The sequence below is a fragment of the Falco punctatus genome, assembly GCF_963210335.1.
Source record: "Falco punctatus genome assembly, chromosome: 7".
Lineage (NCBI taxonomy): Eukaryota > Metazoa > Chordata > Aves > Falconiformes > Falconidae > Falco > Falco punctatus.
In genome coordinates, this window is record NC_137587.1 from 35,544,741 (window position 1) to 35,558,654 (window position 13,914).

The 13,914-nt window shown below is 39.1% G+C and overlaps 1 protein-coding gene and 1 long non-coding RNA gene across 7 annotated transcripts in view; one reads left to right on the forward strand and one right to left on the reverse strand.

Moving 5' to 3' along the window:
• Window positions 1-4,283: 4,283 nt before the first annotated feature.
• BEGAIN (brain enriched guanylate kinase associated) overlaps window positions 4,284-13,914 on the reverse strand; it is a 159,807-nt gene continuing 150,176 nt past the window's right edge. For all 4 annotated transcript variants that reach the window (XM_080394561.1, XM_080394560.1, XM_080394562.1 and 1 more), the window contains 2 exons: window positions 10,849-10,932; window positions 4,284-7,643 (listed from right to left, as the gene is read on the reverse strand). In XM_080394561.1, coding sequence (XP_080250687.1) covers window positions 6,270-7,643; window positions 10,849-10,932 — 1,458 coding nt within the window. In that variant the 3' untranslated portion in view covers window positions 4,284-6,269. The remainder of the gene's footprint in view (window positions 7,644-10,848; window positions 10,933-13,914) is intronic.
• Window positions 6,736-13,914, forward strand: part of LOC308066826 — a 33,164-nt gene continuing 25,985 nt past the window's right edge. For 2 of the 3 annotated variants that reach the window (XR_013929319.1, XR_013929320.1), the window contains exon 1: window positions 11,961-13,691. This is a non-coding gene — a long non-coding RNA (uncharacterized lncRNA). Of the gene's footprint in view, window positions 6,876-11,960; window positions 13,692-13,914 lie in introns of those variants that run through there. The other variant, XR_013929318.1, reaches the window with a different exon arrangement.

Consider the following 13,914-nt stretch of genomic DNA (forward strand, 5'->3'; position numbering starts at 1 on the left):
AAAGCTCAGTATCAGTGTAGTTTGCCATGAAAACCGTCAGTAGCTATTCATTAGGGACAGAATATATATACACTTAACTACTGTTGTAAAGGATTAGAGTCTATTGCTCACACTTAGGCAAATTCTCATGGCACATAGTAGATCTACAGATAATGGTACATCCTCTCCAGCCATAGCATATAAGACTTAAGTACACACTCCTGAGGCTGAGTTTCTCCTCTAGCACTTCTTACTTCATCTAAAAAACACACATGGAGGAATTAAGATAGACTGAGAAGTGATAATTATGGCTTTGTAAAGGGAGACAGCTTTTGGACCTGAGTGTTATAAAAGGTCCCACATTGAAAGTGGAGAAGAATTGCAATGGAAGCTTTCTCAAGTGAGGGGAGAGAAAGACAATGTATTTTTTCTGCAGAATAGACGTGTAAAACCAGCAAGTGAAAAGGGCAAGACTGAACGTCAGTGGAAGTACATTCACTGCGTAAGCAGCAAAGCCTTTCGTTGCATGAGAATTCAAGTTATTCTTTTTAGCTTCAGCTAAACAAAAAACCCCAATGACTAAAATATCTTTGTTATTACTGGCAAAAGAAAATACCAAAGAGAAAACAACATGAAAGAGGAGCTGGAATGCACAACAGGCTGTTAAAGAATGACTGAATTGCTGAAGTTGTTTTATAACAATGAGTATTTTTAAAAAGACATGGAGAAAAGATTTGGAAAACAATGAAAATCTTCGATAATGTTGATACAAGACCATGTAGACAGGAGCATGCCAAGATTTAATGTTATTCAGCATGTCCAGCTGATGGACATCAGAAGCAGCTGCTTACTCAGAGGACTGTTGTTAGACCCAAGGTACTTTTGAAAAGTTGCTTTAGCTGTTTTCTAAAAAGTGACAATAGATCTCTAAGGCTGGAAATGGAACTGCTCTATGGGGGTTACAGGCTTAGAAAGCCTGCTACTGAGGAGCCTCAGATCTATCGATCTGGGGAGAGACATTAGAGCCTAACAGACTTGTGACCCAAACTCTGTGCAGGACTTGAAAACAGCACAGCTGAACCCAAAACTTCAACCTTAGCAGTGCTGGAAGAAGAATGCAAATCAGCTCCACAGGGCTCAAGTTCACCATGAGCAAACCCAGAGCTCTTTGAGAGCATCCAGGTCCTACTGCGTAAGTGCTGAAGAAATTCTGGACACATGAAAGGGAAGTATATGAAAAATACACTGATTCTGAGGCAACAAGCTCCCATTCTGAAATATGGCCTGGCCTTCTTTGCCTCAAAATGCAAACCTTTAAATTTGGCTATATGAAAATACATTTTGTTTGAGTAAGGCTTTTCTTACGGATGCCTCTGACCAACTTCCTGCATTTACTGAGAACTTCAGTGCTGGGAGCATCACACACACAGATGCTCTAATCTGCGCGGTCCCTTCCTTTCCTTATACTGCTTTTTTGTACAGCGGGTTTGAACAACTCGGTGTTCATATTAAAGTATTCTGGTTTTCAGCAGTGGAAGGGTGATGAGGGTGTTCCTTGAAAAGAATTAGAAACAGCTAGAGCCCTGAATGGAGTGTTTTCCAAGGAAAAACTGAGAGGACTTCATCTGCACAATTTAAGCAACATTTAAGGAGAGATATGGTAATAGTAATATGTAAGGATTACAAGGCTGTAAACATGAACGGGGGATAAGAATTTTATAGGAAAGTCCAAAAGATGTTAATTAGTATTTTAAAATTAAACAAGGGGAAATTAATCTAAATAGCTGTATAATCATGCACTGTGATATATGTGGGAGTGGAAATTCATTTTAATTAAAAGTGCTGGAAGGGGAAGGGATTAGTTTAATACATTTTCTAGTTTGGGAGAGGAAGTTAGAAACTGTTGAATTGAAAACTACCTATTTTGTGGCTTGCATTATTTAAACTTAGAAATTTTAGCTGTTTCTAAACTTCTAGAAAGCTTAAAGAAGTGGTATATGTTATTCAAAATTATTGAGATTTTGCACTTTTTTTAGCCTTAATTTGGAGTGAGAAAGGTATTTTCACACCTCAAAAAATGCATTTGCTTTTCATCATTTCGTAATACTTATGCACTGTTGTTCATAGTGAATTGCACCTTGTTTCCCTGGTATCTTTTTTGTATTCTTATCTGTTTTAATATGTGATTTGATATGCTTCACTCTGATCTCTTTAAGTCCCCTTTGTTTTTCCCTGATCAGTGTTCTGTGCCATGTACATTTTGCTTTTGGTTTTCATTCATTAAAATGACATTTCTCATCTTCTGCTTCACTGCACTGTTGAGGACTTGCCACTTCTTCTCCCTACCCTTTCTGTTCTTCCTTGTAGCAAATTAAATAATAAATCAAAGCAAAAATCCTGCTATAGGTACGTACAAACCCTGCATTTGACTACTTCAGATGTCATTTGGAAAACTGAGGTTTTGTGGCAACATGGAGACATCCTGACATTTTTATAATGCTTAAAAGAAAATTGAGCATTTATGTCCTTGGGAAAAGGTATTTTGAGGCAAAGTCTCAGCCACTGCAGTGGAGGGGTCTGCCGCCCTTTTCTTTGGCTGAAGATCTATTGTTTTGCATTTCTGGAGTCACTTGTTATTAAATGAATGTAAAAGTAGAGTCAAGTTCATCAAACCACACCTGCTTGAGTGAAATATGGAAGTAAGCTGTTCTGAAGACAATGTTTTAGATGCTGCTCTCCATCAGAAATGTCCCTCAGAAAGTAAGTGCTCTGAAGAAAGCTCCAGCAGACAGGTCTACCACCCTGTTCACCTGGGTCAAAGGATATCTTCTTCTTTTGAACAAGTTGTTATTGATTTTTCTCTCCCACCTTCTATACTTTGTCTATTTTTAACCACGTTCAATCTCCTAAAGCCTCCGCCAGTGACTATTAAATGCGTACTTGGGCCAAACAGGTTGTCTGGTGGCCACAACAGGGCCCTCCTGAAGTCACAGCGCACCACAGGGAGTCTGGAGAGACCAAGTGGAGAAAAGTGGGCAGTTGGTTTTAAATACTCCAATGACATACTCCAAAAATCTTCCCTATGACAGGACCTTTTGGATGATTTTCTCCCAGTGTGAAAACTGAAGGTAAGAAAACATTCAGACAGCACTACAAATAAAATTTAAATCTATCGCAAATAACACCTATTATCTTTCTAGCCTTATGCCTCCGGTCTCTCTCTGTGGTTATCTCAAGAAATCTAAACTGAATGCACCAAAAAAAAAAAAAAAAAAAAAAAAAAAAAGAAAAAAAAAAAAGAAAAAAAAAAGAAAAAAAAAAAAGAGGAACCCTTTATTATAATCGTTCCAAATTCTTTGTGTTTGGAAAAATTAAGCCAAACCATAGTAGCTAAACCCATTAATCTGAGGGAATTTAGGTGAATTATTTAAAATTTTTTCTCATATTCATAGAAAATTTGCAAACTTACTGTCAATTTTTCTGAGTAAGGAGAAATTAAAATAAAAAATCAAAACAGTAAAGCTGAAGAACTTTTCTATCCATTTTGATTGATTCAGTTGAAATTCGTTATAGGGTTACATATTGTTCTGCAACAGAATTACGTTACGGAAAAATATTACAAGGTTACAGGCTATTTTACAAGGTGCAGTGCTAACTGGCTGAGAAGACTGGTTTCAATCTACATATTAGTCACATAAACTGGGAAAAAGATTCAAGTGAAGCATAAATGCAGACTTTGTAACTGCAGTTGTATGAAAGAATATAATAGAACAGGATATTAAGTAATCAGAAACATAATATCTAGCAGAAACTTAATTTTATGTAATTGCCAAAATAGCAGTGTTGTGTCAAATAATGAATGCTATTATAAAAGATTAGTCTGATACTGTGTTCTAGTTCATAAATATAATGATTTACTGTTCCATAGTAAATGTTCCATACATATTTTCTTAGGTGAGATAACAGTTAATTTTCACTTCTTGCATACAAATCCTTGTATTCATTGACCAGAGAAATTAATGTCTTGCCTTAGAGATTGTCTGAATTTTATACACCTGAATGAGTCAACAATGAGTTTATTTCTCATCTGTTTTCTGTCTTATAGTTTCAAAGGGGAAATAACAGCTTTTCTGGATCTCTAGGTCTATTTACAACAGGTCAGATTCTGCCGTAAGAAGAAGTTGGCCTTCGGAGACTTTATTCTATGCCTTTTTTTATGGACTTCGTGGAATTATTTGTGGCATGACCTGCCACTCACACTCACTGTGAGCAAGTATGGGAGCACAAAAACCACAAGGTGTGTTATAGCTTTTGTACTGAAATAAGCCTCACTTTAGAGTTATATTGTGCCTTACCTGTGTGATGTTATTAGCTACCATTGTTCACCAGTGCTGCTACAGATCTTGGAGAAACTGTAGAGACTTGGTACCAGATCTTCCAAACAGCACAGCAAGTACTTGTACACATCAATAATGGTCAAGTTTTTATATGATCCATGAAGAATACAAAGAGCTGTGGGAATTGCTGATGCCAAGTGCATTGACTCTGTGGCCTCATGATTTAAGATACTACGTATGAAAGGAGCAGTTCTGTAGTCCTGACTCATAATCACTTGCCAGGTAACTGCTTTCAGAGAATCAGCAGAAAAAATTCTTTTTTTCTTTATTGGTACTGAATTGTAGGTCATTATTTTAGCTTTGTAAGGAACTAGTTTAGACTTCAACAGTGATGTCCCCAATTACTACCACATAGTGCACTAAATAAAGTCTTACAAGGGCTGGTAAGAGTCACTATTTCAAATATAGGATATGTGTTCCATGAACATGTCTTAAAAGAACTACTAAATGTTTATTGCTGTACTCTGCCTCTTACCAAGCAGCAATACTGAAGCCAGGAAGGAAATCTACAAGATTTCCCTTTATCTGTTTTTTGTTTTTCTCCTCTTGTCCTTTTGTTCTTTCCATTCTGCTGCTGTCCAAGGCGTACGCTCCCAAATGGTGACATGGTGGCACACAGAAAACTTGATGGAGGAAATGCAAAAAGTATAGGTAAAACTACAGCTTCCCTGAGCCAGGGGGGAAGTTCCCACCAGCTACAGAAGGCCAGACTTCCCTTCAGCTTTAGAAAAATCTCGTTGTTAGAAATACCAAGCTACATATGAAAAAAGGTTAACTATGGAAGGTAACAGTCCTAAAGACCTGAAGGATTGTGTCAAGTATGTGTGTAATGGAGGAGGAGCTTAACCCACAAATTTTCAAGTAGTTTTCGATTTTCTTTTCTGTGTGCAGAGCCCTGCCCGGTGATTTCAAGCCTGTTGATAAACAGTTTCTTTCCCTTGTTTACTTTTCACAGGCTGATGAGAAGCTCTCCTTCTACACCCAGGGGACGTGGACTGACAGCCAGTGCTCTGGAGCTCACAGGGAAAGAGAGACTCCTTTAGAAAGCAGTCTAAACTAGGAACTTTACTTGTTAACTTGCTGCACCGATGCCACCCACAGCAATTCCATGTTCTGTTGTCCAGGGTATGTTTTAATGAAGGAAAAAACTCACCTCAAAATATCTCCACTGGTGTCTTTTATTAAGTAATGCAAAATACATTATTAATTATGACACTGCATGCATTTTAGACAATATAAATGCAAGCCTACAGAAAATGTGACAAAGAAACCCTCAATTACTTTTGAGGTAGTATACAAGGAAAAATAGGAAAGCAGAAACACAGTGGATTAAAAGAACAAAATATTAGTATCACTTTGTGCATACATTAGTCACTCATAAATACATTTGTATGAAATAACTTAAGATACAATTCCATTCTTGTTAAAAAATATACTTCTTCAAATTCACCATTCTTGTTTGTTTTGTTTTCACATGACATTTTATGGTATTTTATCAGGTGGATTTATTTTTTATCACCGCTGTCATGATTTTACCCTTTTCCTCCAAGAGTTTAGGCACAGATGGCCTCATGCACAAAAATAAATAAGAAACCTGCTTGAAGGGAAAAGAATTCTGCTCAAATAGTTAGGATAGTCTAATAAATACCATTTTTGTTATAAAAATACTTCAGGTTTATAAAAGAGGGGAGGGGACGGTCTCCCACGTGGAAAGGATGTTAAGTGAAAAGTGCTGTATAACATTTTTGAAGAGATTTTGTTTTAAACATATAGTACCGTTATGAATATATATTTTATAATAATCCTGTTTCTTAGAACCTTATTGTTCACTAGAAATATCAAATGCTCTTTGCTTCCTTTAGTTTGTTGTCTTATTGCCATTTCAGAAGATGCCTAGTTCAGAAGGGTTCCATATAATTGTGCTTTTGTAAGGCTGTCCTTCCGACTCAAACCAGTACTCCCAGTCCGTTGAAACTGCTGCTGTTTGCTGTGAATACCCGAATGGCTTCCTTGCTCCATGGAAGACTGGTGAATTTCTGAAGCCTCCACTGAACTCTGGTTGAGGGACTCTGCGGAGCTGTTGGGGCTCACGTCCACGTATTCTCTTTTCAATACTGGGCTATTTTCGATGTTTTTGCTACTGCATAACTGGACGGTGATCCTTTCATTTTTTTGGTCTCTTGATTCTTTTGTTTTGTAAGTGGGCAATTTGTCCTGCTTACAGCTAGTGCTGATGTCAATGTTCAGGCCACTGTCTGTTCTCAAGAAGCAAGAATCCACAAGCCTGCTTTGGCAGATATCATCTCCCTCTGAGCAGCTGTCTGCTTTGTAGCTAGCGTAGATGGGGCTTGTTCGACTGTCTCCCTTCTTAATGGGGCTGCTGTAGTACTGCTCTGAAAAACTACAGGGCGACAGCCTGCCAGCATTCCTGTAGGAGTACGCACCAATATCCTCCACGCTCAATTGCCTCCATCGCCCAGGCAGGTCTTCTTCTGAAAGGTGGGTACTCCTGCACTCATTCCTCATTTTCTGGTTTGCTAAAGCCTGCTGTGGTGTTATGGCTGAGAAATGAAAAGGTTCGTTTGCATACGGAGGCAGAGTCCTAGTAAAAGTAGGTGAGTTCTCGTTGTCATCAGCAAGCTCCATGTGCTGCACAGGTTTGGACTTGGCAAACCTAGGACTTCCCTGATGCTCGTAACCTGCAGGTGACTTTCTTTCAAACAGTTCATCTCGGTTGCTCATGTAGATTGCCTGCTGAGAGGCTGTCAGAGTGTTGGCTTGGGCGTTCTCCTTCTCCTCGGATGTGACGCTGAAGCTGGAGTAGGAGCTGGAGGTCGGCAGAGAGGTAATGTACTCTGGGAAGGCTTCGTGAGAGAAGCTGGAATGGAAACCGTCTTCTTCGACGGTGCTGTCCGTGGAGTTCTGGGACCGCAGGAACCCCACGTCCTTCACTTGCGTGTCCACACTCTGCCTCCTCTCCCTCCTCCGCTCCTCGGGGCAGTAAAGGGCGGTGTCGCTGCAGTAGATGTCTGACTTGTACTGGGGCCTTTGTCCAAGTTTTCCAGCAGAGTCCTGAAAACTGAGATCCCTTGTAGATGGGCTTGACAAGTGTGAAGACAAGCTGTTTGGATCTGGTTTTTCCAGTACTTTGGCAATGACGCAAGTGGGTATGGTATCAGCGTAAGATGTGTGGCACAAGGGGACAGAAAGGCTGCACCCGTGTTTTTCCAGATGAATACTGACCCTTTCCTGAAAGTCAGATGGCAACTGTAACATAAAGAGAGAGCAAGGGGGAAAGGAGGAAAGGGTACATGTCAGTACTGGTGTCTGCTTGGGCTTATACAACATGGATAGATGAGTGCTGTTTATGACATTACATAGCTCACTGTATGTTGTTCTTTGACTAATGTGATGGGCACAATCTCTGGGCATTTCTGAAAACAAACATAATCAAACAACTTTCATTTGTTTACTCAGTATTTGGAAATCTTCATCTGTTTCCCCCCATCGAAAACACTGTGAAACTGAAAGGATTCCTTCCAAGTTAGTTCAGGTTGGATAGGAATGATGTGAAGGATGTGCTAAATAACAGTCTTAAAAAGGCAAGTAGGGAATGATGACCTGCAGCAACACAACACTTTCCAGACTGCATGCATGGGTGCAGTTTGCCGCTGGAGTGTGGGGATGCAGAGGTCTCTGCTGGGGTGAGGAGAGAGGAGGAAGAGGTCAGATCTATTCTGCTCCTCTTTTGCCTTTCTTCCAGCTTATCTTGACTCCAATCCAGCAGCAAATTGACTCCTGCCTTCCAGCGTCACGCTTGATAAACCACGCTGTTTGAAGAGGCAGGGAAGCTGGTTTCTCTGACACTTCAAGCAATGGTCCTGGCTGCTATAAGGGGCATGTTCCTGTGCTGGGAAGAGGCAAATCAAACCAGCTTCCCTGCCCCAGCAGTGGGATGCTGCTTGTCAGATCAACCATCCACATAAACCTCAACATGCTCCCCTCTTCTGGCAGCTGCTAGATGACTGCTTTTCTGAGGTTCTCACTGTGCTGGCAGAAATAAGAGCTAAGACCTGAATTTACACTATGATTCCTGTGTGATGGACTAGTCAGAATTAATCAATAAGCCCGTTATGCAGCAGAAATCGTATGCTTTTTGGAGAAAGTCAGATTCAGCACTGTGGACAGAGGTTCCACCTGCCATTCTGTCATGTGGGACTGAGGGACCACCTGCCTTGGTGTGGCTCAGAAGTCTGGTAGGTAATGCCTAAGCAGGTATATCACCAAGCATGCTATTTTATGTCACTTGCTCATTTCAGATCTCTATCATTGATCAGCCAGGAATACAGGAGAGAGCTGCCTGATGGCTGTCTCTCAGTATTTCCTGCTAGAAATCAGAAGAACTCCTGTTCTGACTAAGTTTTGAGTTTGTGACTGTGATGGCTCCTTTGATATCCGTGTTGACTTATGCCACTTAGGAATTTAGCCCTTGAACGCTTGGCTAAACTCTATTTTACTCAGCACTTTCTTTCTATAACTAGAAATCCAGTTCCTCTTTACCAAATAATCAGTGGTTACCCTTACACCCCTAACAATCTCCCTCCCTCCTTAAATTTTGTTTAATTAAATAGAGGACAGAACCCTACAGATACTGAAGTGGTCCCCCTCCCATCTAGATTAGGAGAGAGAAATTTAAGGTGCCTGTTCCTTGTAATGATCTCACTTCAGGTAAGAAGCTCCCCTTTTAGATTCACTGGGAACTTTTTAAAGGGGTTTAATCTCCCACAAACTCGATGTATTCAAAATATGGCATGTTGTGAAATGGCATTCTTGTTAATGGGGAGTAGGATGAGTCTTTTTTCAACCAACAGACCTTCCAGGATATTCTGGATTAATCATTATGTTGTTAATTAGCTCATATGTCTTCCATTGGAAATAAAGAGTATGATATTGCCAATCTGCTGGCAGACAGCATATTAGTCATATTAAGGACAGATGCAACAAAGATTGAATAAACAGGTTGTAAAATAGGGCTGCTGCAAATTGCCACAGAAATGAGGAAAAGAAATACACTTCATTTAATGTGAAACTGCTGTATGGGCCAGCTATTATTTTAGTGTCCTGTAACACCACTGTTTGAGCTATTTTATATACATTATTTAGATTATGAAATGCATTAAGAAAAATAACATTATTTTCTGGGCATTGCACTGGAAACTGGAATTACTAAAATGATATTGCTGTCACATTACTGTATTGTACTATAGTTTAGGCTTCTGGATAATATACAATACTTTGTCAGGCAACATTTGCATTTGCAAGGAATTTATTGGCTGTGACAGCACATTCACACTTGCTAAATTAAGAAATGCTTGGACTTACGAGTGGAGACTTTGCCTGTTTAATTGAGTGTATGACATGACAGTCTGGGAAATGGTGGGGACATTCCACATTTGTGATAGTTTTCTGCAAGTGAACCACTAAGTACTTTTAAGGTCCTAATTCTTGCTAACAGGGAGTGTGCTTTCAAGTGTAATAATGTCATGATAACTCCTGAATATGAATTGCTAAGGGAAATCATTTGCTAGGAAAAAATAACAGGACCAAGATAATGGTTAATTTGGAGGTTCTGTCTCCATTCCAGAAAATCTTCATCACCCATTTGACAGAAGAGTCTTGCTCTCTTCTTGTTTACCAGGGGTTTTGAGTGCTCCAAAGCTGTCTACTGGCTTAGAAATGGTTTATACATTCCACATTCAATTTTGCATTATTCTCTTGCATAACTGCATAAGAGACATCATTTAGGGGGACATTAACCTGATGGGACTGGGGAAGTGGAACAGCTTTTCTCTGTGACCTTCACCGAAGCAATATATGTGAGGAAGGTGCTATTGCTTTGTGTAGGACCTGCACCCCCAAAGATGATGATGTTCACTGATATAGTATTTACCTCCCCTTTAAGGCGGTCTGTTTCCCAAGCCTCATTTCCTCGGAAGCAAGGATTATTAATTAAAGTTTACACCTTGGAAATCAATCATTCAGTGCTCTGCTTGCTTTAGAAAAAGATATTTGTTCTGTCATTCCATTTTAAAATTCAGGTTTAGAAATTAGCTGGACTGGAAAATAGCTTCAGGAGGAAAATTGATTATATGAGAACCCCTGATGCCTGCAGCTTGTCATTTCCCTGCTCTCACCCCCCTTGCTGCTGTTCCCCCCACCACCACCACCCCCCAGCCAATATTTTGCATTCTACAGTTTTCAGCACTTTGGTTCCATCGCTGGCTGTGATTTTGCCAGCGACTCCCTCAGCTGCAGAGTACCAGCAGGTGCGCAAGCCCTCCTGTTGCTTAAAAGGAGGGGTGGAAATCAAAGCCTTAAGGGCAAGCAAGTTCTGGAATGGATACATATAAAATCACCTGTTTTCCATAAAATACTTATTTCTTTGAAAATTCACCAAGTTTGGTCACATTACCTCCGAAAGTTTATGTGCCCTGTCGTAATTCTTGCTGCACTGGAGCAACTGAGCAGCTAAATTGCAGTCCTTCCTATAGAGCTCCTAGAAAAACAGAAAATAGCCTGTTTTTTAAAGTCTGCAAATAGCTTGTGGCTTTCAGCCTTTCTCCCATAACTGAGCAATCTTAAAAATTGACTTCAGGGAAATTTGGAGCATACTTTAACTTTTAAATATGTTAAGATTCCGTGTTTCTTGCACGGTCCTGAGATGTTTGCTCCTTTGTTCCGTGAAAGCTGATAAAATTACTAAAAAGACAATTTTGAGAACCCTTACGACAGAACAGTAATCTGCATTTCAAAAGACGGACACTTACCGTTAGGAACTGGACTTTACACTGTTACCATGCATGGCGTTATGAAGGCTAAAATAAACCTGATCTTTTAAGCAAAAAGAAAATTTAAGAACAGACAATTTTTACTATTATCCAGATCAGCACTAAGATACTATTCTAGAAAATGTTTAAATAATCTTTTGAGACTGTGGGAGAAATTCATTGCAGAAATATACGTTGAATTTTTTTAAAAAAAGGTGGCCTTTGTCTTCTTATGAAACTTTCTTGCTGGTTCCTGGTTCCTTTCATATCTTGGAGAATGCAGCTATACAAATATATTAGATCTCCCTGCAAATATTTGATGCTGCAGAATAGGATATTTTTACTGGGTAAAAAATTACCATGAGAATTCACAGGGAAAAAGAGAATCTAAACAAGCTGCTTATACTGGTTTTGTATTGAATGACTCCCACAGCCTATTTAATGGGAAAAATTCAGTACGCAGATTTGCCTTTCGTCTAAATTTAATTTAGCACATATGACTGTGTAACTATATCCTTCAAACAGTATCTTTGAGTCCCTGGAGGTAAGAGTTGTATGTTGCTCCTCCTGATCTAAGTGCCATTAAAATAAAAGTTGGCTTCAGAAACTGGCTTTATAGGTGGTCATAGGTGAGACAGACAAAGCGTAAAGGTACTATGGGCACTCGGCTGTGTTAATTTGTAAAAAGTGGAAAATGTTTACACAGAAATGGTGTTGGATACTGAAATTAATTGGATTTTCTCTGGCATTAATAATCATTACATCATTATATTTTCACATTCAAGGGCCTTTAGATAGTCCTGGTTTGTGGTTTTTTTTTTTTTTTTTTTTTTTTTTTTTTTGTGTGTGTGTGTCTGTGAGATTTTATACATGCCACTTCTGCCTTAAATGTACTGGGGAGATACATTCATTTGTGTAGGTCTTAAATTTTGTATTAATATACACTACTTTTATCCCTGAAAACAGATGCAAACAGTTGGGATCCAAGATTTCACTTTAGAAGCAAAATCTGTTGCATGTACATGTGATTCTGACATGTTACATTCACATTAAACACATAATATGTTGCTGCACGATGTATGGCCCAGACAAGTTCCATATGACATTACTAGGCACATAAAAATTATATAATTACAAAATCTAATCCTTTTTTCAAAAGCTATGTGCCTCTGTTTCTGTGAAGTGGTTGTCATGGAGAGTACAAAAAGCATTTCTGACACTTTATTTTTAGCAGCTTTAAAAATTACTACAGAAAAATTACATGTGAGTTCAATGTGTCATGTGTATTTTGTTCTCAGTATGCTGGGACATGCCATGCAACTGGAGTGACTTTTTGTCCTTTAATGTTTGTCTGTATGGAAACTAACCACATCTGTGGGAACTAGAGTTAATTGGCAATTAACGCCATAAGTGTTTCCCATAGTCTAAAACATGTTTTTGCATCAAAAGCTTCATTACACGTATCTGTCAGAAGACTAAGGGGAAATATAATTGAAGGAAGAAATACTGGCAAGACAAAAACTTGTTCTCCTTATGTAGGATTCTTCAGTTTAACAGTATCTCTGCTTATTAGGTATAATATTAATGGTTTGTTTCATAGTTCTTTATTTTAAAGTCTGGAGTTTAACCTTTGCTTTCATTAGTGATGCTACATAACGAAGGGCAGAATTTTGTCTGTGAATCGACCTCTGGTATGAAGAAGTGGCACTGCTATTTGAGGCTTCTGGAACATACTTTTAATGTTCGGTGTAGTTTAGAATAGCTCTTGGAAGAAGAGTGCTCTGAAATCCAGTCCAGTCTAAGTTGCCTTTTAAAAACTATGAATATTGAAAATGTTTCGTCAAATGTGGGTTCAAACCTGACTCTGTGAAGCAGTGTAAATGCATGCATACTTACTTGGGAGAGTTTTACAAAGTTTGTCCCCCCTGTGTTTTAAAACTGAAATAACTCCACTAATTTCAGCTGAACTAGTCTGGGTGTATACCTGTGCTTCTAAAACCTAAATGTAGCCCATTGCATTTACCATGTTCCATTAGTTACAGCTATTAGAGTTATGAATTAACTGTTGTTTCAGCACAATTTCTATAAAAGTAAAGGGCCAGACTGAACTCTTTGTTTCCGTTGGAAAGCTATTAATCACATGTGCATTCACATCAACAGGCATATTAATGGGACCAAATGCTCCCTGCTATGATTAAGAGTTCATATGAAATATGGGAAGATTGAATGTAAGATGCTGAAAAATAAGCGCTAACAGAAGCATGCCTCCTGTATATGATTTTTTTATTAAGTGTCTAAGGAATGGCACAATAATGAACTAAATGCCTGCAATCTTCCTTTCTTTGCTTTCTTTTGAAGTTTGTCCCTGGAAGGATTTCATGAGCGTGGTTGCCAGCTGCAGTATGCAGGCCAGTTCTCAGAGGCATTTAATGAGGAGCAGGGTGACAACTGCCAGGGATGTTTCCTGTTTTGTCCCACACTGAGACAGGTAAGCTGTTACACATGAACCACAGCTAACCCTACTTTTTGCTAGCAAAGCTCACTTGTGTTGAGCATCCCATTTCAGTGAGCAAAGACTGAAAGATCAGAGGAACTGCAGGGCTCTACACTGTGCCTAAAATCCTTATGATGAATTCCTTCCACCAGTTTGCCGTGCTGGATCAAAACTGATGGCAAAATCAATGTGGGAATATCATCATTGTTTAAATTTT